The 24,384-nt window shown below is 53.4% G+C and overlaps 11 protein-coding genes across 11 annotated transcripts; 6 read left to right on the top strand and 5 right to left on the bottom strand.

Annotated features, from left to right (window-relative positions):
- Window positions 1-805: 805 nt before the first annotated feature.
- BBBOND_0401160 (chaperonin cpn60, putative) lies at window positions 806-2,764 on the top strand (the record flags this gene model as incomplete). The annotated part of the gene is made up of 1 exon (XM_012914356.1): window positions 806-2,764. One exon carries the CDS (start codon window positions 806-808, stop codon window positions 2,762-2,764), a length of 1,959 nt encoding a protein of 652 aa, XP_012769810.1.
- A 127-nt stretch (window positions 2,765-2,891) lies between these two features.
- Window positions 2,892-4,634, bottom strand: BBBOND_0401170 (hypothetical protein, conserved; the record flags this gene model as incomplete). The annotated part of the gene is made up of 1 exon (XM_012914357.1): window positions 2,892-4,634. The coding sequence occupies one exon, from the start codon at window positions 4,632-4,634 to the stop codon at window positions 2,892-2,894; it is 1,743 nt and encodes a 580-aa protein (XP_012769811.1).
- A 315-nt stretch (window positions 4,635-4,949) lies between these two features.
- On the bottom strand, window positions 4,950-6,077 carry BBBOND_0401180 (cell cycle control related protein, putative; the record flags this gene model as incomplete). The annotated part of the gene is made up of 1 exon (XM_012914358.1): window positions 4,950-6,077. One exon carries the CDS (start codon window positions 6,075-6,077, stop codon window positions 4,950-4,952), a length of 1,128 nt encoding a protein of 375 aa, XP_012769812.1.
- A 507-nt stretch (window positions 6,078-6,584) lies between these two features.
- BBBOND_0401190 (hypothetical protein, conserved) lies at window positions 6,585-7,423 on the top strand (the record flags this gene model as incomplete). The annotated part of the gene is made up of 2 exons (XM_012914359.1): window positions 6,585-6,676; window positions 6,787-7,423. 2 exons carry the CDS (start codon window positions 6,585-6,587, stop codon window positions 7,421-7,423), a joined length of 729 nt encoding a protein of 242 aa, XP_012769813.1.
- A 276-nt stretch (window positions 7,424-7,699) lies between these two features.
- BBBOND_0401200 (T-complex protein 1 eta subunit, putative) lies at window positions 7,700-9,441 on the bottom strand (the record flags this gene model as incomplete). The annotated part of the gene is made up of 2 exons (XM_012914360.1): window positions 7,700-9,177; window positions 9,312-9,441. 2 exons carry the CDS (start codon window positions 9,439-9,441, stop codon window positions 7,700-7,702), a joined length of 1,608 nt encoding a protein of 535 aa, XP_012769814.1.
- Window positions 9,442-9,781: 340 nt separating this feature from the next.
- BBBOND_0401210 (hypothetical protein, conserved) lies at window positions 9,782-10,135 on the top strand (the record flags this gene model as incomplete). Its single annotated transcript, XM_012914361.1, has 2 exons — window positions 9,782-9,925; window positions 9,998-10,135. The coding sequence occupies 2 exons, from the start codon at window positions 9,782-9,784 to the stop codon at window positions 10,133-10,135; spliced, it is 282 nt and encodes a 93-aa protein (XP_012769815.1).
- Window positions 10,136-10,817: 682 nt separating this feature from the next.
- On the top strand, window positions 10,818-14,297 carry BBBOND_0401220 (splicing factor, putative; the record flags this gene model as incomplete). Its single annotated transcript, XM_012914362.1, has 1 exon — window positions 10,818-14,297. One exon carries the CDS (start codon window positions 10,818-10,820, stop codon window positions 14,295-14,297), a length of 3,480 nt encoding a protein of 1,159 aa, XP_012769816.1.
- Window positions 14,298-14,365: 68 nt separating this feature from the next.
- Window positions 14,366-15,230, bottom strand: BBBOND_0401230 (hypothetical protein, conserved; the record flags this gene model as incomplete). The annotated part of the gene is made up of 2 exons (XM_012914363.1): window positions 14,366-14,772; window positions 14,834-15,230. 2 exons carry the CDS (start codon window positions 15,228-15,230, stop codon window positions 14,366-14,368), a joined length of 804 nt encoding a protein of 267 aa, XP_012769817.1.
- A 783-nt stretch (window positions 15,231-16,013) lies between these two features.
- Window positions 16,014-17,559, top strand: BBBOND_0401240 (WD domain, G-beta repeat containing protein, putative; the record flags this gene model as incomplete). Its single annotated transcript, XM_012914364.1, has 2 exons — window positions 16,014-16,179; window positions 16,241-17,559. 2 exons carry the CDS (start codon window positions 16,014-16,016, stop codon window positions 17,557-17,559), a joined length of 1,485 nt encoding a protein of 494 aa, XP_012769818.1.
- A 173-nt stretch (window positions 17,560-17,732) lies between these two features.
- BBBOND_0401250 (DEAD box RNA helicase, putative) lies at window positions 17,733-19,258 on the top strand (the record flags this gene model as incomplete). The annotated part of the gene is made up of 4 exons (XM_012914365.1): window positions 17,733-17,993; window positions 18,029-18,130; window positions 18,167-18,251; window positions 18,288-19,258. 4 exons carry the CDS (start codon window positions 17,733-17,735, stop codon window positions 19,256-19,258), a joined length of 1,419 nt encoding a protein of 472 aa, XP_012769819.1.
- A 1,016-nt stretch (window positions 19,259-20,274) lies between these two features.
- Window positions 20,275-21,645, bottom strand: BBBOND_0401260 (hypothetical protein; the record flags this gene model as incomplete). The annotated part of the gene is made up of 1 exon (XM_012914366.1): window positions 20,275-21,645. The coding sequence occupies one exon, from the start codon at window positions 21,643-21,645 to the stop codon at window positions 20,275-20,277; it is 1,371 nt and encodes a 456-aa protein (XP_012769820.1).
- Window positions 21,646-24,384: the final 2,739 nt, after the last annotated feature.

Below are 24,384 nucleotides of genomic sequence, written 5' to 3' on the forward strand. Positions count from 1 at the left end.
GCGTGTGCTCTTCTTGACGATATAAAATGTTCGAGAGCCGACAACCCTCGCTGTAATATTCTTTGCATCGTGACTGGTTACTTGCGAAACGGGTCAGTAACGATGGCCGCTCCGCAGCTCTGCACGTGCTTGCTGCAAAACAGCGGCTGCAACGGCTCAGGCGCCCTATTTAATTATCCACGAGAATACATCAATTGTAGCATTATAATGTGTATCCATCTCGCATTTTGTGTGCGTTGATGGCATATACGCGTCCGCCTCTCTCCTCCCTACTATGCTGAGTAATCCTGAGAAACCAAGCGAAAATTACGACCTTCCATGGCACCATCGCACTTGGATATAAACGTTCTTGATTTATACATAGAGGAAGGCTGTTTCCAAGGGGATGCGATTAGTGTGTGACATGACGTTCTCCGCCACGGAGTCATGCGACGCGTTAGCTGTGATAAGCCCAGGTTGAACGGGATTCTTCAGGTGGTATAAGATTAGTGTGATTTATGTATTCGTCACATGTGTGGAATCTTCCCCAATTCGAGGGAAATTATGAAGGAATCATTAGCGGAGTAGACACACAGTAGCAGAAGGCGGTTATAAACAACCACAGCAGCAGTCTACGTGATAGAACTGTATTAATACATATAAAAATTTGTGTTATGTGTATATATACCGGCTGCCTGTGGAGAGTGGAGTGAAGCAATCGGCATGGGGTGTTGCACATACGTTCATGACAAAATAGTTCGGTTGCAGCCTGAGTATACGGCACATACTGAGCTTGTGCGTTTTCGAATTGCTCGACTCGAAAAACATGGCGCTTGTGCGTTTGGCGTCGGCGTTATTCGTCTGCGTCTTCGCGGCGGTTCGCTGTCTGGCTCTGGGTCGCCAGCGCGGTCAACTATCGGTTGGCTACACGATCCGCGAACTAAGCTACTCCAATGTACCCTGTGCAACTGCATCTAGAACAACGTCCGCTTTCATCGGAAGCCACAGCGGGCGGTTCGGTGCTCACTCTGCCCAGCACGCTCGCAATTCCTCTGCCGCCCTTGCGGCGAAGCCGAAGGAGATCATATTGGCGGATGACTGCCGCAATAACCTGCTCGCCGGCGTCAGCACCGTCGCTGACACCGTGCGGGTGACCCTGGGTCCACGTGGTCGCAACGTTCTGCTGGAGAAGGAGTACGGCTCTCCCATCATCGTGAACGACGGTGTCACTATAGCGCGGAACATTGAATTGGAAGACCGCAAGATGAACGCTGGTGCCAAGCTGATCCAAGAAATCGCCACGGCTTCAGACGACCGTGCGGGTGACGGCACTACCTCGACCTCTATTCTGGCAGCGGAGATCGCCAAGAAGGGTGTGGAGTACGTGAACAAGGGACACAACCCGATTCCCATCCAGAAGGGTATCCAGAAGACCTCAAAGCTGATCATTGAGGAACTTAAAAGCTTGAGCAAGCCCGTAGACGGCTACAACGACTTGCTCAACATCGCTACAGTGGCCACCAGCGGAAACACCGTGATGGGCGAGGTTATTGCAAAGGCGTTCGACAAGCTCGGCGCCAATGCCGCCACGGTGCTTGAGGAGAACCCAGCTCTGGAGGACCAACTGGACTTCACTGAGGGTTACACCTTCGACCGCGGTTTCGCCAACCCCTACTTCCTCCTGGGCGAGGAGAAGGACTCGATTGAGTGGAGCGCGCCGCAGATCCTCATCTCCGACGGCAAGATCGAGACCGCGCAGTCGGTGCTACCTATTCTCGAGCACGCCGCGAAGTCCAAGACCCCGTTGGTCATCATCGCAGAGGACTTCGGCCCCGACGCCATGCAGACGTTCATCATTAACAAGATGCGTGGTATGCTGAAGGTGGTCGCCGTGAAGGCCCCGTCATTCGGCGAGCGCCGCAAGGACTACCTCCAGGACATTGCAACCGCCACGGGATCCACATTTGTCTCCCAGGACGTGGGCATAAGCTTCAACGACCTCACTGTGGACATGCTTGGTATGGCCAAGAACGTGGTCATCAAGAAGGATCGCACGTCTATCCTCACTCTGCCGCAGTTCAACGAGGCCATCAAACGCCGCATTCAAGGCTTGATGAACGAGAAGGAAAAATCGACCTCGTCGTTCGACAAGCAGAAACTCGGTGAGCGCATCGCCGCGCTATCCGGCGGCATTGCGCGCATCCGCATAGGCGCCGCCACCGAGACGGAATTGAAGGAGAAACGGCTGCGTTACGAAGATGCCATCAACGCCGTCCGCGCCGCTATGGAGACAGGTTTCGTGCCCGGTGGAGGTGTGGCCTACCTGGCCATGCAGTCCCCGGCGTTCACCGCCAAGGCGGAGAAGCATATCGCAGACACCGTTAAGACGGAAATGAGGCCAACTGACCCAGAGCTGGAGGGCGAGCGTGATGAGGACGTTGAAAGCGAGATCGAGTTGGAACAGGCGGGTGCCAAGATAGTTCTTGACGCCATGTCGGTCATAACGCGGCAGATCGCGGACAACGCCGGCGCCAGCGGACCGAAGGTCGTCGACCGCATCAAAAACAGCGGCAAGCCGTTCGGGTACGGTTGGAACGCGAAGACCAACAGCTACGGCGACATGATAAAGCAGGGTGTCATCGACCCCACGAAGGTGGTGATGAACGCCGTGGAGAACGCCTGCTCCGTGGCCGGACTTATCTTGACCACTGAGGGCATGATGGTGGAAAAGGAAACGGATAAGAAGAAGTCCGATTCTGGTTCTATAGAGGACGCGTACGAATGATGTCGCCCTCCGCCTTGTTTGATCGAAGCTCTTTGTGTAAAGTAGCTCGCGTGTATTTCGCATGTCAACGCAGAACATAATGTTGCTCTAATTATGTATTGGTTTGTAAGTCGGCCATTGCGCGGAGTTACGCGTTGGTGCGGCGAGCACGCTCCCAGGTGAACCGCTCGAGGCCGCTGTTGGTGGCGATCATCAGGGTCATGTCGTTGGGGATGGTGTCCTCGACCCAGTGCACCGCAGATCCCTGTACGCCGATGTGCTCGCTGCTTTCCAGACTCAAGATGCCGCCGTTTTTAGCCAGCTGCAAGACCTCGACGTGTTCCTCTGTGTGTGCCGCGAGCAAGAAGCGGATGTCGTCCGAGCAGCAGCATTGGTCGGGCGCAACAAGATGTGGTTGGCGCACGTAGTCATTCCATAAGAGTCCCCACCTAAGGCATTTCACTACGCAGCCGACGTTAAGCGATGCCATCTCGACGTCGAAATACCTAGCGGCGTCACCGCAGTTCGTGGGTGCCGAGTGGCCGTCACGGTCGTCTGCGGTAACCTCAGCTTCGTTGCGCTCATCAAGAGATGAACGGCGACCAACGTGGTCGTTATTAGAGGCGTCTGCGGCTGCATTTGCAGTGTCCTCCGTTGAGCCGGCGTTTGTGGCACTTGCGATGTTCGTTTTACCCGCAGCCGCAGTCACGGCGGCACGGGCTCTGTTGTAGATGTGTAAAATTGAGGTGACGTGCACACATCCGTCGTCTGACGCTATTGCGATGAACTCCCCAAGCGCATTCAGGCACTTCTCTCCGTTGAGAGTGAACATGTGCGCGTTATTCGTACCGAGATACCGACGCATCTGGTTGTACTGCTTGGGGCTGATTTGGATGGCGGTGGGAACACCCTTTATGGGCAAACGAATTCGCTTTTCAAACTCCGCAAACTTAAGGTTGGACTCCACCTCTAATGGTGTGTATATATGCATATATACGCCGTTTTCGTGGTGCATCACCACACCGAGCGCCTCCTGTACCAGGCAGAAGTTGGTCAGCGTTGGGTACTCCAGTTCCTCTTCGAAGTACCCCGGCTGCGGCCACCTGATCACTGAGACAGATGCTACTTCGCCCTCTGTTTCGCCGTTGCCGGACTCGCCATGCGCTTCCGATTTATCGAGCTTTTGTTTTCCGCCTTTCCTGTCAGCCGGGGTCCTTGGTTGCTGCACGCCCTGACGTGGCTCATCCTTTCCGACGCCACGCGGTGCCTTAACAACACTCGGGAAGTTGAACACACGCGGGTTGCGTTCGACGCGCACTACCTTCACGTGCCTGCTCGCCCTGCCAATTAGAAGAGAGTGGTACGACGCACGTGCGAGGATCCTCCAGATGCGGTCGACGAATGAAGTTGGGCGCAGATTCGGTTTGCCGTCCGTTTTATCGCCCTTCACCAACAGCCACTCTAGCTGATCAACTGGATGATTGAAGGTGAACAGACGAAGGGTCTTTTTGATCACCAAATTCTCACCCTCAACAAACAGCAGGTGGACCGAACCGTCGTCCAGCCCTACGGCGCTGAGGGAGGGCAGCCTAGGGTGGAACTCAACGCATCTTACCCCGCTTCTGAATAGTTTGCTGTAGCGCTCCACGGTGATTTGTTCGGCGGCGTGGTGGCCACGCCTGTATGACGCCGCAGAGGTCATGCCAGGTTGGTCCTGCTGCGATTCCAGCCCCTCCAACGCCGTGTAGGCAGCGAACCGCCCTACCATAGCCATATCTATGCGATGGTATGACGGCTTGAAGGCGTCCAGGACATAGAGGTCACCGTACGTCGTCCCGCAGGTGATCATATTAGGCTGAAGGTGGGAACTTGAAATCACACTGAATTCCATCTTCTTCCCAGCAGGTTCGCGTTTACCAGCAGGCTGGCACTTAGTTGGACACTCCGATGGTAGATGACGTAACTGCGCTGGCTATCCTACGGGACAGCCTTCCCCGGGACAAAATCGGCCGCAATTTCTCGCGCTGTGATCAGCCGGACTGGTGTACACACATCACTCACATAATTACACACATGACTGTATTGTTCAAATACGCAGGAATATAGATTGTATATTACGCTAAGGTTTTATATTGCCGTGTCTACAACAACCGCAAGGCCGAGATGGCCCGAGGTGGCGTGAATGACCGCTTATCAGCCGGCAGCGTCACGCCATGCGTTTGGCACTCATTCTCAACTTCGAGTCAACGTGCTTTATGAACTGAAGCCTCCTGCGCTTATCGTCGATGGTGGAATCACCGCTGGTGGAGGAGGCGCATGTGCGCGAAAATATACCCGAATCCTTCTTGATTATGCGCTTAAAATGCGCTTTTATTCTGCTCGATTGCGATAGGAACGTTATTTTGCGGGCTTCCTGCACGTCCTTTTCGTTCTCGTCGACCAGTTTCAGGTTGAAGTTGGCGATGGTTTTCAAACTTTTCTTCTCCTCGCGGAACTTTTTGCGCAACGCGGAATTGGCGATGAACCAGTCGCCGCTGTTAACCTCGTTTATCCTCAGCAGGTCGTCCAGTTTGCTGTCGATTATCGGCGCCGCAGTTCCGTCCCTGGAGCCTATCGCCGCATCCCTGGGATTCAGGCGGCCAACACCTGACGCTGGAACCAGTGCCTTGGCGCCTGCGCGTTTGCCGTCATCTCCCATTGGGGTTCTAGCGTGATCCGTTTGGGGCGGCACGTGCTCGCCAGCAGCACCCCCCTTGGCGGCAGCCTCCTCCTCCAGAGCCATGCACTCTAGCTTGAACAGCGGGTTGGACATGAGCTGCTGCTTGGTTGCATCGTCGTGACCAAGCTCCAACGTTTTCGCATCGGCAGTGTCGAACGTTTCAACCTTCTTGCGCACTCCGACCTTGCAGAGGTAGTCGGTGTTCTGCGGGTCGGTCTGTATGACGATAGGGTTGTTGCAGAACTGGCAGCTCATCAAAAACGAGTAGATCTTAGTGGAGAAGTAGTTGCCGACCGCCTTCCTCTCAGCGTCGAACCGGACTCCCTTTGCGATGAAGGCTTCGCACCTGAGGCATATCACCTTGAAAGGCATTTCGAAGCGGATGACGGGGCCGCGCCCGGAGCCGCGACGGAAGGGCTCGAGGGCTTCGTCGTCGGCCCCGACGTGCGTGCTGTCCGCCGCGCCAGCGTCTCCGGCGTAGCTTCTGGTCGAGCCGATAAAGTGGTTGCGCGGCCGCTTAGGCGTCTTGCGCATACGCCGACGCTGCTCCTCCCAGCTGGCTCCATCCGGCCGGTAGTAAAAGTTATCGGCCCTTGCCGCCTTGAGCGTAGACATTGTGCTCTGCTTGGCAACTTTTTATCCTTTTCGGACAACTGAAATCGGAACGCAGCTACGCCGCGCCGCTAATGTGCGCGCCTGTGGCACATTAGACACCTGCGCACATACACATTAAATCATTTTGAAATCGGGTGGGAAAGCTAAGCTACAGTGTCGCGGGGCGGAGCAGCGTGCCGTTGCTGCTGCGGCACTACCGAGGCGAGGGCACAGGCAACCTTTTTATGGGCCTTCCATACGTTATTCCGGATGGCATTCCATTCATATGTCAGGCATATTTTTAGCCAGGTAGTCCCGGTGTCCCGAAGCGTGCCAGAGTGCCGAAATGGGTTGGTTCGGTACACCGCGGCGGTCGCCAGAACCGCTCCCTCGTCGTTGGAAGCCGTACGACGAGACGGTGTATCGGCGGCGCCAATTCGCGAGCCAGTGCTGCGCGTAAGCGAAGCTGGCGTTGACTTCGTCGAAGGCGCCGGCAGCGAGGTCCTTCTTACGGAGGTGGAGGATGAGATGATACCTTCCGTGCCGCATATAGACACCAACAGTTTCAAGAACTACATCGAGATACCCAACAGCGGAATCAGGGGTCTCTTGTCGGCGAGGTATGCCAAACTTCAATGTTGCTGGTAGATGAAAACGTGCCGCCGTTGTGTCGTACGCTCGTGGTTTCTATGCTGGCCGCCATTTGCTTGCCTTGCTAACCTATACGCAGCACCGCGAAGATTCTAACCAACAGTCCGATACCATTCAAGGAATACGTGGAAGGCAGCCAGAACGCACACCACTATCCCCTGAGCGTACTGCCGAGGAAGCTTTCCGCGAAGCTGGGGGGAGATGTCATGGTTACCACGTATGATGTGCACGAAAAAGACTACAGCTTGGCGGATGGTCGGCGAGTCATGTTGAGCGTTATTCCCACGTTGAAGAGCCAGCCTAGCGAGGTGTTGTTGCAGAAATTGCAAGGGAAGAACACGCTGCTCGTGGTGTTCTCCGGAGACCCGCCTTACGCTGACGCGAATAACGCCCTTGAGTGGCACTCGGCAGCTGATTTCGACGTGCACAAGCACCTTATCTTGAACTATGCCTGCCCTGTGGGCATGTCGCACTTCTACAAGCGGTACGTGACGACGCTCGCGTCGTCACTCGTCAACCGCTGCAATTTCAGCTGCGTCATGCGCAAGCTGAGCGCCGAGGAGACGATAGCGTTCCACCAATACCGCCGCAGCTTCACCAGCGTCCTGCTGCTGGACCGATACGGGTACATCCGCTGGCACGCGGTGGGGAAGCCGACGCTGGAGGCGCGATACCTGCTAAAGGAGGCCTACGACCAACTGCGGAGCGAATGCTGATCGCTACCTGTGTAGACATTAAGCCAACTGTAATTCAATAGAGGCCACGTCTTGAATCAGTGTAGCGTGTTATTTCATATGGTAGTGGCACCGTGCGGCACTGCCAGTTGGCAGCCCCAACCACGCTGCTGCCGCGCACGCCCACACCCAGTCACGGTTGTGCCTCGCGTGGTAACGCGGCATTGGTCATGTAGGTTAGAAGTAGAACACTGTGCGTCTGTGGACTGTATGCTGTACAGTATAGCAACATTTAAAGGGGGTTCAGCGGAGCCGAGTTTACTGTATGGGCGGCGTCTGGCTGGCATGCTTAACGGTTTCGTCGATGGACAGCACCTGGCACGCGGCCTCGGTGGCTGCGTAGATGGCGTTCTTCTTCACCAGCGCGGGTTCCCAGATGCACTCCTTGAACGCATCGACGACGTCGCCGTTGAGGCAGTTGACACCGGACCAGTTGACAGCCTCCTTGCTCACGGCGTGTTCGCGCCTGAGCTTAGATAACACGTCAATCGCGTTGAAACCGGCATTTTGGGCCAGAGTCTTGGGGATGATCTCCAGAGAACGGGCGAACGCGTTGATGACGAGCTGCTGCTTGCCGACCACAGTGAGCGAGTAGGCGAGCAGCATCTTCGACAGCTCCATTTCGACAGCGCCGCCGCCGCCGAGGATGCTGTGGGTCTTGGTTGCCCTCCTCACGATGCAAATGGCGTCGTTGAGCGAGCGCTCGCTCTCTTCGATGAACTGCTGCGCACCGCCCCTGAGGATGATGGTGGCAGTCGTGGTCTTCGGGCAGTCCTCGAAAATGTTGAAGCGCTCGTTGCCGATCTGCCTCTCCTCGAAGCACCCGCAGGTGCCGAGCACATCGGTGGATATGCCGTTGACGGTGTTCTGGATGGACGCGCCGGTGGCTTTGCTGGTCCTAATCATGTCAGCCGGCTCTACGCGCCCCGCTGCGAAGATGTTGCGATCAGCGAAGAATTGAGTGGCAATGTCGCCAATGGGGAGCTTGGACAGCACGATGTTCGCTCCCATCTCGGCGATTTTGTTGAGCTTGTCGTGCAGGATGGTCCACTCGGCGTCGATGATGCTCTGGAACTGCGTTGGGTCCTTGATGAGAATCTCTGCATTTTCTTTCTCTGCCCTCAGCTCGAGCTCGATGTTGATGAGCAGGATCTTGGGGTTGATAAACTTCTTCGGCTGCTGCTCCGCGCCGGCGTAGGTGAAGGTCTTCTTGAAGGCCACGCCCTTGACCAGCATGGTGTCCCTGCAGCTGCCTCCAGTGACCTTCTTGATTCCGATCATGTCCTGGTCGAGGTAGCTGTCCAGCAACATGACGGCGTCGACCACGATCTCGGCGAAGAACGTCTTGTGCCCGGAGAGGAGCTTGGAGTTTAGCGACGTCTCAGCGCACTTCACGAGCAGCGAACGCTTCTCGCTCTCATCCTTGCCGCTGAGGTTGACTGCGATTTTCTCGATGTGGTCAAGCGCGCGCTCGCAGGAGATGCGGAAGTACTTGATGATGACCTGCGGGCTGATGCCGTCTATGATGAACTGCTTCGCCTCAGTGAGCAGCTCGCCCGCCAGAATGGCGACTGAAGTCGTGCCGTCCCCGACCTCGTCATCCTGCGACTTGGCGATGTCAACGAGCACGGCGGCAGCGGGATGCGCGACGTCAAGAAGCTTCAAGACAGTTGCGCCATCGTTGGTGATGGTGACGTCGTTTCCTGTGTGGATGAGCTTGTCCATGCCACGAGGCCCTGTAAACAGTTAGCAAACGGCAAAATCGGATGTAACAGTTACGAAAAAGTAAAAAGAAGCTCTACACGGCGCTGATGGCCGCCGTAAGGACCGCCCAGCGTCTCTATGGAGGTCTTCGGTAAACGTGACTCACCTAGCGTGGATTTAATGCAGTCCACGATGACCTGGCAGGCGTTGATGTTGCTGATGATTTGCGCGCGTCCCTGAGAGGTGTCAGTGCCCTCCTTGAGGAGCAGCACTGGCAGATTGAGTAGGTGACTCATCTTGCGGGTGTGTACCTATGCGCGCCTTCTGCGGTTGTTTGTGCCTCGCCGCAGCCAGGACCGTTGTAGACAGGAATGTGGATTGCTCCGTCAACTATTCTGCGTCCGTTGTAGTGTCCTAGCTGGGGTCGCATCAGTTCGAGTGGTTTGACGGAGACGTTGGCTCCGCCCGCCGTGCACGCGTACTAGGGCGCTGCGGGTACGGCCACTGAAGGGACCCCGCCACCGCAGAGAAGCGACCTTCTTTGGCTCTCGTGACTAACCCTTTAAAGTGACTTCGCGGGCGCCCGAAGGTTCGGTCTGCCGCTGGAGTTTCGGCTGGCAGTTGTCCCCGAGTGCAATGTTCGCGCTGGTTTTTTCCCGGGGCTTCGCCACGCACAATAATTCGGTGTCGATTCTACAGCAACACTACAACCGTCTTCCGATTCGTAAGAAGTTCATACGAGCGATTAAGCGGGGCACCCTGGTCTGGGATCGCGGCCAGGTACGTCTTAGTCGAACGGGACGAAAGCAAACGCCATCGCCAATTGCGACAACGAATTTGACTGCTGTTTAGGTTAAGATTCCACCGCTTCACTGCGAGGGGTACGACCCACCACGGCAGTGCCTGTTGCCGAACGAGCGTCACCGGCGCCGCCAGTACCGCGGCCGCTTCGAGCATCTGCAGTCGAAGCGCGTCTCCTTCTTCGACTGACCGTAACATATCGCATCTTAAAATAAGCATTCTGTATACAGAATCACCCACTGAGTCATTGTGTCCTCATTGATTGTCGGTCATACACAGTCAGCGACCTGGTTTGGACGTTGATGTTTTCGATACGGGATGCTCGCATTGAGCGACCAGAGTAATAATACTGCAATTAAGGTATGACAAAACCATGTCAACTTGTGTAGATAGAGCTTGAATACGCCCATTGCCGTGTCTGCCGTCTGCATCGAGCAACAGCGTGACACTCACGTTGATGCGCTGTTTCGACCTAGTAAGGCCTGGCATCATGGACTAAAATATACATTAAGATACACGCCCGAATCGCTCGTATGGGCCATAGTAGCGCCGTGATACGGCGACTCATCAAAGGCGACGAAGGATTTGTCGTCTCGGTGATTCGGTGACTGTGGCGTCAGACGAGCCCACGGAACTGCCGTAGGCACCAACTATTTATAAATCAGTGAAATACTACAATGTGTTGTGATTTGCATCGCGTCTAACTGAGTGATAAGCCACGCTGCTCGTCGAGCCTCATATTGCGAGGCTTCGTGCGGTGGACCGTCGGGCTTCTTGCAAAACACTTGGCGCCCAAAATGATAATGACCATCGCGCGTAATTGATACGGTCAGAGCTGTGTCGGGATCAGAAGTTCGTAGAGTCGTTGGCCATGGGTTCTCCGAGCCGAGGTAAGAAGGCTAGGGATACCTCGGAGGACGTGGACGAAATCTACAGCCGTCCACGGGCAGAGGTCAGGGAGCTGGTAGACGAGGATGACGCGGCCAGCGGCGCGCCTCGCGGCTACGGGCCGCCGGCCGACAGGAAGGACGACTACGCGAGCGGATCGGACGAGGAGCCCGAGGTGTTGCAGAACAACAAGTCTATCCTGGCGCGCGAGGACTCCTACAGGCGGCAGCGCCTGGAGCGGAAGCTCTCGCCGGAAAGGTTTGACCCCTTCGCGTCAAGCTCCAATCCGGAGGAGCGCACGTACTCGGATATCATGAAGGAGACCGAGATCATGCGCACGCGCAAAGACATCGAGAAGTTCATGGAGCGTGAGCGCATTTCCGTGGATGAGGCGCGTTCCATCGACGGGAAGCGTTCTCGCCGCTCCGGCTTCGACGAGGAGGACTCGGCTGCCTTTGCCGAGACCCCGCTGGTGGAGAGCGGGGCCTACGCGGAAACACCGCAGCTTCAGGCGGGCGCCTACCCAGAGACGCCGAAGATAGGCGATGCCACACCCGGGCCCGAGATCAAGAAGCGCATGTCCCGTTGGGACAAAACGCCGCAGATGGAAGCGCAGACACCCACCGGCACGCCCATGGGCCTTGGGGGTTATGGCGCAGCCACGCCCTTCACGCCAGCAGGGTTACAGCCGGAACAGTACGCCTTCACCACCGATCGCAACCGCTACCTGACAGACGAGGAACTGGACGAGTTGATTCCTTGCGAGGGTTACGAAATCATTGAGCCGCCGGAGGGATACATCGCAAGCAAGTACGTGAGTTACCACAGCCACCAAGTCCCGGAGTCCCCGAGTTTCGTCATCAAGGACGAGAATCTGCGCAAGCCATACGACATTCCCGGAACGCCGTCACTGTTACTGGATGTGGAGGTCAAGGCTGAAGACCAGCACTTCTTCGGCAAGTTGTTCGACGACAAGACGGAGGAGGACCTGACGGCCGACGAGATCACCGAACGACGCATTTTGGCGCTGTTGCTGAAAATTAAAAATGGCGCGCCGCCGTTGCGTCGCCAGGCTCTGCGCCTGCTGACGCAGAAGGCCAGGGAGTTCGGGCCCGGGCCGCTGTTCAACCAGATCTTGCCGCTGATGATGCAGACCACGTTGGAGGACCAGGAACGTCACCTGATGGTGAAGGTGATAGATCGCATTCTTTTTAAGTTGGAGGACCAGGTTCGCCCGTATGTCCACAAGATCTTGGTCGTCATTGAGCCCTTGCTGATCGACGAGGACTACTACGCGCGTGTGGAAGGGCGTGAAATCATCAGCAACCTCAGCAAGGCCGCGGGACTCGCCACGATGATAGGTACCATGCGTCCAGATATTGACCACCCAGACGAGTACGTGCGCAACACCACCGCACGTGCGTTCGCAGTCGTGGCCCATGCCACTGGCATCCAGTCACTGATCCTCTTCCTCAAGGCCGTCTGCCAATCGAAGAAAAGCTGGCAAGCGCGACACACGGGAATCAAAATCGTGCAGCAGATTGCCATCCTCGTGGGCTGCGGAGTCCTGCCGCACCTCAAGCAGCTGGTCTCGATCATCGCGCTGGGCCTCGAGGATGAGGTCCTGAAGGTGCGCACAATGACGGCATTGGCTCTGGCCTCATTGGCTGAAGCGAGCGCTCCGTTCGGTATTGAGGCCTTCGACATAGTTCTGCGTCCTCTGTGGAAGGGTATTACTGAGCACCGGGGCAAGGGGTTAGCCGCGTTTTTGAAGGCCATCGGTATGATCGTGCCGCTCATGGACCCCTATTACGCGTCCTACTACACGAAGGAAGTGATGAACATCCTGGTCAAAGAGTTTTCCACGCCGGACGAGGAGATGAAGCACATCGTGCTCAAGGTCGTGCGGCAGTGCATCTCGACGGAAGGCATCCAGCCGGATTATATCCGCCAGGAGCTCATGGACCCGTTCTTCAAATCGTTCTGGATTGTGCGTAACAGTATGGACAAAAAGAACCTGGACCTGATCATTGAGACTACCGTCGAGATTTCCAACAAAGTTGGACTAGAGGTGATACACCGTTTGGTCGACGACCTCAAAGACCCGTCGGAAAGTTTCCGCGTGATGGTGGCGCAGTGTATAGAGGCTGTGCTCATCAGCTCTTTAGGCCACGACGCCGACCAAAAGGTGGAACTCGACCAGAGACTTGAAGAGCTGCTCATAGACGGTATGATTTACGCCTTCCAACAGCAGGCCTCCGATGATTGCACCGTGCTGTTGGAATCCTTCGGCACGCTGCTGCATTACCTCGGCGATCGTAGTTTGCCTTATTTGACACAGATTGTGGGTGTGATTCGCTGGCGACTGGGTACCCAGAGTCCACGCACACGTCAGCAAGCGGCGGACATGATCTGCAAGATCGCGCCGATCATGCGCCAGTGTGGCCGTCAGGATATGCTTGCCAGCTTGGGGCTGCACCTATACGAATACCTGGGTGAGGAGTACCCAGAGGTTCTAGGCAGCATATTGGGAGCCCTGAAGGCGATTGTCTCTGCCATCGGTCCGGCGGCAATGTCGCCTCCCATCAAGGATCTGCTGCCACGCCTCACTCCCATCTTGAAGAACCGGCATGAAAAGGTGCAGGAGAATGTGATTGAGCTCGTGGGGCGTATTGCAGACCGCGGAGGAGACCTTGTTTCCCCCAAGGAGTGGGATCGTATCTGTTTTGACTTGCTCGAGCTTCTGAAGGCCAATAAGAAGAGCATCAGACGTGCGACCGTTAACACCTTCGGTTACATTGCGCGCACAATCGGTCCAAACGACGTTATAGCGACACTGCTTAACCATTTACGCGTGCAAGAGCGACAGCTGCGGCTGTGCACCACCATCGCCATTGCCATCGTCGCGGAGACGTGCCTACCGTACTCCGTTCTCCCGGCGTTGATGACGGAGTACCGCGTGCCCGAGATTACCGTGCAGACCGGAGTCTTGAAGGCGCTGTGTTTCCTCTTCGAATACATTGGCGAGATGGCCAAGGATTACATTTACGCCATCACGCCCCTCCTGGAGAACGCGCTGATGGACCGCAACTTGGTGCACCGTCAAACGGCCGCCTGGACATGCAAGCATCTGGCGTTAGGCGTTGCGGGTTTGAACTGCGAAGACGCGCTGCTGCATCTGCTGAACTACGTCTGGCCCAACATTTTTGAAACCAGCCCCCACCTAACGCAGAGCTGCTTCGACGCCATAGACGGATTCAGGGTGGCCCTGGGGCCGAGCGTGATATTCCACTACATTCTGCAGGGGCTCTTCCACCCGGCGACAAAGGTGCGCGAAGTCTACTGGCGACTGTACAATAACCTCTACGTGGGCAACCAGGACGCCTTAGTCCCGTTGTTCCCGCTGGTACGCGAAGGCGTGGAGAACCGCCACCAAGCAACGGAGCTTTTGTACACCCTATAGAGGCTCATTTGCATCGCTAAATTTGAATATGAGTACTGCATTCAAGAGTGGCTAGGTTATGTATAGGGTTAGAATGCTACCCTGGTGTCGTTCGGCTGCCTCTTGCTAAGTATCTTGGCATGTGCTTGGAGGGTGATGAGCCGGTTTCTCATGGCTTCGATCTTCTGGTCGTTTATCTTAGCCTGGTGGCTGAGATAGGCGTACAGGTTCCTTATATGGTTGCAGAGCTCCGCGTCGCCTTCGAGGTCGTGGTGGCCGCGGAGGTGCATGGACTCCTTAGAGTACTCCCACTCCCTGAGGTTGGGGTCGCCCACCTCGGCTTCTATCTCGTTGTCCAATGCTTCTATGCGATTATTGAGGGTTTCAAACTTGTGCTTCAGCGCATCTATCATGGAAAGCACGCCTTGGGATACCGAGGTCTCCTCCTTTAGGGCTTCCTCCGGAGCATCGGCACGCTGCGCGTACGTGGTTTCGCCTGCAATATCGAATGTGGCTTTGAATTTCAACATTTCGAAATGTTATGTGTGAGGACTCACCTATCGGGGTATGGGTGGCTCGCGTCGTCTCATGTGCCACTGTGTTCTCCACCGGGGCATGTCTGCCTAAAATTTCAAGGCGTTCCTTGATGCTATACTCCTGGAGGTTGTACAGTAGCGAGTAGTGATCCAGGAAGTCGGCTTTGATTGCGTCTATGGACTCCTTCAGGTTCCCACTTAGGACTCCGGTTTTCGGCTGCGGCGGATTGTGTTGAGAAGGCTCCGAGGGGGCGTCGACGAGGGTGTTGACCAGCTGCTTGAAAAGCAAAGAGTGCTCATTCATCTCAGTTTTCCGCTGGAACGCTCCATTGAAAGCGCACTTAACGAGTGAGCAGTACACGTCTGGGTCTAATACCACCTTGTCAGTGACATCGTCGCGGCCAGAATGCTGCGCCATTTTATCGGTGGCCGCAGATGCGATGTTAAATGATCAAGCTGTCGTTGCTTGCAAAACACCGGTGAGCTACCGGGAGTTGGTGAAGCGGTTTGCGGCTTCGTTATACACAACGACGTCGAGGGAGTCGAAACGCCGAATCACAGCCCGCTTCGTCAGCTATGCCACAGGTAGCGCTAAACCACGTTAAATGACTAAATGTTAGCAACGACTTAGCCGTTATATCGGCGCGACGCTGTCCGCCTGGACGTCGACGCCGCGGTGTCGACTCTGCCAAAGGGGTGCACCCAGCGGCGTCGGCGCGTTGCTTACTTTAAATGTGTACAGCAATTGTTTTACGTCAAGTGAATTTTATTTTGCGCTTTTCCGCCATACATAGTATGCTGCTTGTCTCCCGGGTGCTCTGTCACAGCAACGGTTATGTCCCCGCCTTCCGTAGTCGCCACCGCTGTAGCCAACACACAACATTGATACACGTGCCACAAGAGCCTATTTTAACACTCAACGCGTCATTGCAGTCACAGAACTGCCTTGCGCAACGAAACAAAGCAACGGCAACAGACAGCGGCATACAGCACGTCCCTGGTACTTAACAAGGCGGTCTGCAAACTACGCAGCAAATTTCGATTTAAAATAAGTTATATGTGACACGTTCGTCGCGACACATTGGTCGATAAGGCATTATATTACGCAGTCTCTGTGGGGACGCTCGGGCGCGGATTCCGCGGCGTCCCTCGGGACTTTGCGTTATTTCGCAGACGCCTGAGCGAGGCTCGTAGCGCAGCGATGGCATTCATATGTTCCATCAGCGGCGTGCAGCCGGAGGAGCCGTGCCTCAGCCGCACTGGTTACGTGTTTGAGAGGCGTCTAATCGAGAAGCACCTCGATGAGAATCCTACCTGCCCAGCCACCGGCGAGCCGCTAACCGTGGCGGACTTAATACCCATTAAATGTAAGTCGTGCTCCTCAGTAAATAGTGCCCCCTCGATGTGTTGGCTATACATACGGTGTAGGTGACAAGACAGTGCAGCCGCGGCCGGCCTCGGCCATGAGCATCCCCGGCCTTCTCTCCCTTCTCCAAAGCGAGTGGGATGCACTTGCCCTTGAGACGTACAATCTGCGCACGTACACCAGCGACGTGCGGAAGCAACTCTGCCAGAGCCTGTATGAGCATGACGCAGCAACACGGGTGATCGCGCGGCTGATCAAGGAGCGCGACCGTGCTCTCCAGCAAGTTGAAACGCTCGAACAGCAGCTGCTCGAGTATCGCGCCAACTACGATGCTGGAGCCATTGAGGTGGGTCTGGACGACGACAGCGTAGGCCGCATTGAGGAACTCGCCAAGGCGTTGATGGCGGAACGCAAGAAACGCGACGTGGGCGTCTTCACACGTGCGGACGAAATCGCACAGTTTCGCCAGACAGGCGACTACAGGACGCACAGTTCTACCACGCCGGGGATTCTTTCCGTCGCATTAGATGAGTTCGGCTACACGGGCGGGCGCCATGCGTGCTTCACTGGTGGTGCCGACGGCAACGTGATCTACTTTGACCTGGAAAGCGGCAGGACGCTTTCCAGGTTGGTTAGCCACATGAAGGCCGTCAACTCCGTGGTCTCACACCCGTACTCTAACATCGTAGTATCGGGGTCCGACGACAAGACCGTGCGCATGTGGCGGGCAGCCGACGACGGCGACCATGAGTACAACTGTACTCACGTGGTGAAGAGCAGTAAGGCGCCAATTACAAGTCTGTCGTTGCACGCTAGCGGCGAGTACATCCTAGCCTGCTCCTCGGATGGGTTCTGGCACCTGGTCGAACTGGAATCCGGCCGCGTGGTTAGGGTATGCCGAGACATTCCCTCTGTTTGCTCAAGCGTCAAGTTCCACCCCGATGGGTTGCTGGCGTGTGGTAGTGGCATTGACGGGACAGTACATATTTGGGACCTTCGCACTCAGGAGATTACCAGCAGCTTGAACGACGAATCGGGATCGCGCTTGAACTCTCTTGATTTCAGCGAAAATGGGTACCATTTGGCCACAGTTTCTGATGACGGACGACTTTCACTCTGGGATTTGCGCAAAAGTGAAGCTTTTGCTTCCGTGGATTGCAACGGGTCTCCCTCTGTAGTCAAGTTCGACCGCTCCGGTTTGACTTTGGCCGTAGGCTCCACAAAGGTCGAGCTCTACAGCCTCGTAGACAAGACTAATGTGCTTTCCAGTGGCACATTGGAGGGACACGACGGATATCTCACCGATTTGGCTTTCGGCAACGACTCAAGTTTCATTCTGACGACGTGCAGGGACAAAAGCCTGCGCGTGTTCTCCCAGTGACCTGGATCTTGCCCGATGTTTACACCTCAGTCTTCTACCGCTGCGCACATCCTCGACATCGTCTTAAGTTGTGCGGTGGGTCGATTCGAACGCCCAGACTGGCCGAAACAACGGGCTTCGTGCCAGCCCTTGGGCCTTCCACGAGGCCTGCTCGCAGTCCAACACTTTTTATAATGGGCGACATTTTCGCCAAATTGGCGTCATATTCCGGCGTCAGAAAATCGCTGTCGTCGCAGCGTGTCAGAGAGAAGGTCAGCTTTGACCAGGAACTCGCCATCGCAGACAGTCACGGCGACGCCGTCGAGGGAGCCACTTGCCTGGTCACCTTCGATGAGCTCCGCACACTTAGAGAAAACAGTGATAATTTGACGTGGCTAATAGATTCGCTTCATTGTCGTTTGAAGCTCTCTTCGCCGTCGCCTGTCCAAGCCAGCGTTAGTCGTATTGGTTACCATTGACGTGTTCGCAGGTCATCCCTTTAGCGCTCAAGGGGGAGGATGTGTTTGCCGTAGCGCCTACGGGTTCAGGCAAGACGCTGGCCTACCTAATACCCATCCTTCTGCAGCACAAGGTGAGCGGAGCCTTCTTGTAAACTATACGGTGTCAGAAACAGAAAGCAATACAAAGCCTCGTCTTAGTGCCAACTGTCGAGTTGGTGAATCAGGTCACTCGCGAGTTGGTATATTTAATCGGTAGGTGTATTTTGTAGTCATTTGAAAAGCCATCAGGAGATAACGATGTGGGCATCCTTCCACTAGACCCGAAATGCAGTCAGTTGGACAAAGAAATTTGCATATCCACTCCCGCAACGATGTTATCAGTGCTAAAGAAACGCAAAGATGTATTGTCTAAACTGGAGCTGCTGGTGGTTGACGAGGCCGATGTGCTTTTTGACGGCGGCTACGCACGCCACTTCGACAGCATCCTAGCATCCCTTGTAGAGGTCAGAGGACTTAGAAAGATGCTATTCAGCTCCACAATGCAACAGCAAGTACTGGATCTTGCTGCGAGCTTTATGCCTAGCGCAGTACATGTATCGGTGGGCCAGAGCACAATGGCATGTAAGAACGTCCGTCAGGAGCTCATTTGCGTCACAAACGAAAACGGGAAAGTACCGGCGCTGAGGCAGCTCATTCGTGAAGGTCGAGTGGACCTGCCTTGTCTGGTGTTTTTGCAAAGCGTGGAGCGGGTTGGGCGTGTATACAGTCAGCTGAAGGACGATAACTTGCTCGTCGATCGCCTGACCGGTCGCCTCGCACCTGCCGAGCGGGAAGAACTGATAAATAAGTTCCGGCTATCGAAGATTTGGGTTTTGCTTTGCACCAACATATTGGCACGTGGTTTGGACTTCCGAGGTATCGGGAGTGTGGTGAACTTCGACATACCGCTTACCGCGCAGGACTACGTCAACCGGATAGGGAGGTCAGGCAGAGGCGAAACAAGCGGCAGTGCGATAACTTTGTTTACGATGGACGACGTGAATATAATGGGGCCCGTGATAGACATTATGCGCCGTTGCAACCAGGAGGTGCCTGAGTATCTCTTGCGCTGCGAACAGAAGAAGGCGAACGTGAAGCGCCCTCCAAACCGCCAGAGCGACGTGTCGCAAAGAAAGCGCCATAAACATAGATGTGCTAAGGTAAATGGCAAGAACGTGGCGAACTCAAATGGGAAACAAGTCATAAAGCAGGAACCATAAGGTGCCTTCACCACTTGGTCTTTAACGACCTAAGCTCCCGTTATGTACAGCGGCGCAATGAACGTATATACTACGCTTGGACACGCCGTATAAACAAACGATAATCTGTTGACGATAGTAGCCGCTTCGTACCTTAATGAATACCTTACCTTGGTATGTAAGGTGATCGTTGTCCACGCAGTGGGAGGATTAACATACATTGTTCCATTAGATATATTTGTCTAATGAAGCAATCAAACTTGTGTATTGCTATAATAGGCATACCTGATGGCATATATCAAACCCAGAAAGCTTGCTTTGTTTACGCCGTTTTTGAGGTTGAATAGTCCGACATCTGTGCAAATACGTGTCCTTGGCGCCATCACATACATATTGATAGGTCACGCCTTGTATCCATCGGCATCGGCTGCACGATATGCACCCTCCGGTAGCGTACATATTGGGTAATGCACATTTGCCACTGGGAACTGCCTTTCACTGGCGTTTTAAGAAGCAAGACCTCTACACTATTCCTTAGACCTATAATTTCACAATCTATCCACATATAAATAATCATCTTTGGCAGTGTAAGGATCATTAGTGTCATGGAAGTCAAGGATACTAACTGCGATGAAAGATTAAGTTGGCAAGTGATTGAATTCCCTGGTGTCACTAGCGTCATACCAAACAGCCGTCCGGCATTTTTGGTCAAGCTGTGATGCGAAACTACGCCAGGGCGGCGCCAATTGCTCGTACACCCGAACAAACCTACAATTGTAAAACCTTATGAATAAACGTCAGGCGTTGTCGCACGTATCGTAGACGCAGTTGAATAAGTACCACATTGAAACAATACATCGCATTGCATCAATTGAGCGCACAAATAGAAGCACAGAACTGCAGCTCGATAACTCATACGGCAGCAACAGGGTGAGCGAAATTTGTATACATTACATTGTCGATAACGTGCCGATATTGGAAATATTTCGTGAGAGTTCAAATGATGCCAAGTAAGCGGCATCCAGACTCATATTCTCTTACTTCTGCTTTGCTTTTGTAGGTGCAGCAGATTTTGTAGGTACAACGGTTTTGGCGGCTGCAACAGGTTCAGCAGGCTTGGCAGGTACAGCAGGTTTAGCAGGTTCAGCAGCCTTAGCAGGTTCAGCAGCCTTAGCGGGTTCAGCAGCCTTAGCGGGTTCAGCAGCCTTAGCAGGTTCAGCAGCCTTAGCAGGTTCAGCAGCCTTAGCAGGTTCAGCAGCCTTAGCAGGTTCAGCAGCCTTAGCGGGTTCAGCAGCCTTAGCAGGTTCAGCAGCCTTAGCAGGTTCAGCAGGCTTGGCAGATTTTTCATCGTCTGCGGGTTTTTCAACCACGACATCTGAAGATTTGACATCCTCAGCGTCGTCTGCGTCCTCAGCAGCCTTAGCTTCTTCAGCAGCAGCTCTTGCGGCCGCTGCCGCAGCTTTTGCAGCCTCAAAGGCTTGGTCGGCTTCAGCAGCTTTTGCGGCTTGTTCAGCTGTTATAGCACCCATAACATCGAATCCGTAAAAAGCCCAAAATCCAGAAAGGTCATATACTATTTCCAATATGCGTGCCTTCACACCTCTCAACGCCTTTCTGACACCTGAACGGCTCAGTCCCTCGCGGCGATCCGCCTCTTCGTAACCCAAAGCTTTCAACACGGCTGCCAGACGCGTCTGTAGATCAGAGTTTGGATATTTCCAGGTTGGAGCATGGGTTATGTCGCGCAAAGAACGTAGTCCTGTGTATAACATAGGCGCACTACCGACGAGCACCACTGCACATGCTTCCGGCTTTTTCGAACATGATTTGACCCACGTCGCATCTGCACTGTATGCAGACTTGTACTGCTCAGGATTTTTCACATCATCCAAAAACTTTTCACAACTGTCCAGCACTTGACCTAAGTTCTTTGCGATTTCATTAGGGCCAAGGCGCGTTCTCTCCACGATATTCTCATAATCGCTGAGAGCGATGTGCCCAAAGGCCTCAGCTGCGGAAGGGGAAGACTTAGAAGACTTCGGAGAATCGGGTGAATCAGGAGACTTCGGAGACTCAGATGAATCGGGAGATTCGGATGAATCTGGAGTCTTGGGAGAACCAGACGAACTAGGCGTACCTTCACCACCTTTATTGAATCTCCGAAGCAGATATTTTACGAACGACTCGTCCTTAAGCTCCGGCTGCTCCAAGAACTCTTTGGAAATACGTTTAACATTCTCGAGAGCCGGCACCTCTGTCAAACCAACAGGCTTGTCAGAAAGAAAGTTATGCAGTGCTTCACTTATAGCTTTCAGACTTTTTTCACCGTCAGTTCCCTTCAACGCCATCAACCAGTCAATAACCTCCTTGAGGTTGCGGGGAGCCTCAGTCAGCGAGTTGTACACCATTTTGAAAAAGCCTTTAAATTAGCCGGATTCTACGAACGTGTAGCTTGTTCGCCTATTTGCAGGACATAACATAAAACAGGTCAGATATTTAACCACCTGTATTTCAATGGCTGGGTAGCACAACGCAAGTGCCGTTGCCTTCTAATCCCCTAGTACCTTATTGAAGTCCTCTAAATAGCCTGCACACAGAAAAATTTATAGAAGGCTTAACCACGACCAAGCTGCCGTATGGCAGTCAGCTCTAGGCAACTAACGTGGCATGCAAAACTTTAAGCGCGAGTCATTGGCGTGAACAGTTTTCAGGTAAAAGTAGCAGATATTAAGCTGTATATGATAGGAAAATATTTAACAATGATACTATATAAAACAAATGTTACGATTGGTAGCGATTATCGCATTACAGCCTATGCTATCCAAAGAAGCCTGTTGTTGGTCGACGTCGCAGTCGTTCACTCAGGATCTTAAACGCTCAGTTTACAGTCTTGCTCATTTGAATCACATGTTTGTTGATGTCAGTTGTAGCATCAGACCTATAGTGTGCCTTTTGGCCTATATCGATGGCACGTTGCGATGCAATCATTCGCTATCACCCCCTCCCAAAATGCCGACCATACGAGACTGACTATTACTGCATAATTCAGCGCATGACTGTGTTTGGTTCAACTCTGTATGCGCGTAAGGCGGTGTGTGCATATATGGCCGTACGAAACTAGGTTCCGAATAGGTGATCTGGTTCACTTGGCGATGGTCCAACGTTGCTATGTAAATCCTGATTCGGAAATTTTGAGACTCCCGCACAGAGTCTCAGACGGCCAATGCGAATCTGGACTTCGCCATCGGCGTGAACGTCTGGGTGGCTGAACTGCGATCTACCACATAGTATTTTTGTATCAACCCCTCAACCGTATGTTAATTTGCATATCAGCGGACGTTACTATGTCCCCTCATCCCACTGCCAGTTTGACGTTACATCTCCATATTGCGCTCGTTAAGTATGTGCGTGAAGTAGTATCTCTTAATCTTTACTCCTAACAGTATGGTCTCTCAGTGCAATCTTAGTCTAATCCAGGTAACGACTGGACACAGGAAGGGTGTTATATACCAGCTGGTTGAGTTTTGTGCAACGTAGCTGATTGTCATTGTTACGGTTACGTAGAATGGAGCACATCTGGGTATGCTACCGGGCCCATTCCTGTAACTCACCTGGTAGCGGCATTGCGCTATGATTCACGACACTTCCACCTTCAGATGACCAGCTAATCATATCATTTTACACATAATCGCATACCACATAGTCCCTTTTTGTGTCGATGTTGGCACGAAAAAGGGCATTCTGAACTCCTCAGCGCAAACAACGTCAAACACATTATGGGCATGACATATATTGCTCTTATTTCACTAACTTGCAGTATGAAATACGTTTTTTCATTTTTTATTGCTCTAAATGTTCTTAACATTTCACTAAGGCGTTGCAGTGGTTCATCATACCCGTCCCATCAACCCTTGTAATTTGACTTACTAAGGTGAGAACTTGCATATCGAACTTCTCGATTGCCAAGTGATTTAGTGTATATTCGCAAAGTAGCTGACGTGGAACGCTGTGGAGATGAAATAAAAATGACGTCATACCGCCTTTTCTTTACACCATTCGACTACCACGGGCACGCACTGATGGTTGATCCTCACCAACACTGGTAGATTCAGTAACGTTCGATTAAAGTTAGGAGGTGGCATTCGTAGTTGCTTGTTTAGGATGTGGCCGGTTTTTCAAATCCTGGGCCAATACGCCAATGGAGATATTCCACCTGCCACATCATCACAGCGCTCGAAGGAGCGCAATTATTTGGTGATACTTAAATACATTTTACCATACCAATCTCGTCCATTAACAATCACACTACTTGTAAATGTCATTGATTGCAATAGGACAAGTTGCTTAGATTTATCACCGCAATTACCACATCATACCATCAAGCAATCTTGCCACTGGAAACAGCATACCAACACAGCGACCAAGATGAAATATGACAATTAAAGTGTGTCATTGTCAAACCAGTGACCAAATCTGTGATACTCATTGCTTGGCGTAGTAGTTTTCAAACTGGATGGTAGACAGGACGATGCTCTTGATGGTCACGCAGCGGCACTCCAATGGCGGTCTTTGCCACAGGGTCTCCCCCAGTCCAATGAGTTCACTGTCGAATAGCAAGGTGACGAAGTGATTGGAATGTGATGCTACTAAAGACTTACTGATGTCGCTTAGGTTCTTCACCTCACCCTCCACTAACACTTGGTTGAAGCAGTCAGGTGGGTCGAGAATGTAAGGCGTTGGGCAGTAGCAAGTGGCTTCTTTAGCGATCTGAATGTCGATTTTGCAACCAATTTCTCGCCCTTCCGCATTGTAGAGTTTGGGTGTTTCAGGATTGAACAACTCATACGATTAGTACGTTACACCGCAGCCTTGCATGTAGGGGTCTGTGACCACTACAGCAACTAGATGGCGTAAATCACGCATCTCACACCTACAGTATGATGCGATATCCCGATGATATCAACACCCGACCCAATCCAGAGAGCCACATCGCACAGTATGCACTCTGGAACAAGAATTAATTCGGCCGCAGACCAGGTATAGCCAGTAACATTACACAAATTGCACAATGCCTTTTTACATGTTCATTTAGTGTTGCAGTGACTTAGTTGCCATTCACCGGCGTAGGCCAATGGTAACAGAGGAAT

Source organism: Babesia bigemina (assembly GCF_000981445.1).
Source record: "Babesia bigemina genome assembly Bbig001, chromosome : IV".
NCBI lineage: Eukaryota > Apicomplexa > Aconoidasida > Piroplasmida > Babesiidae > Babesia > Babesia bigemina.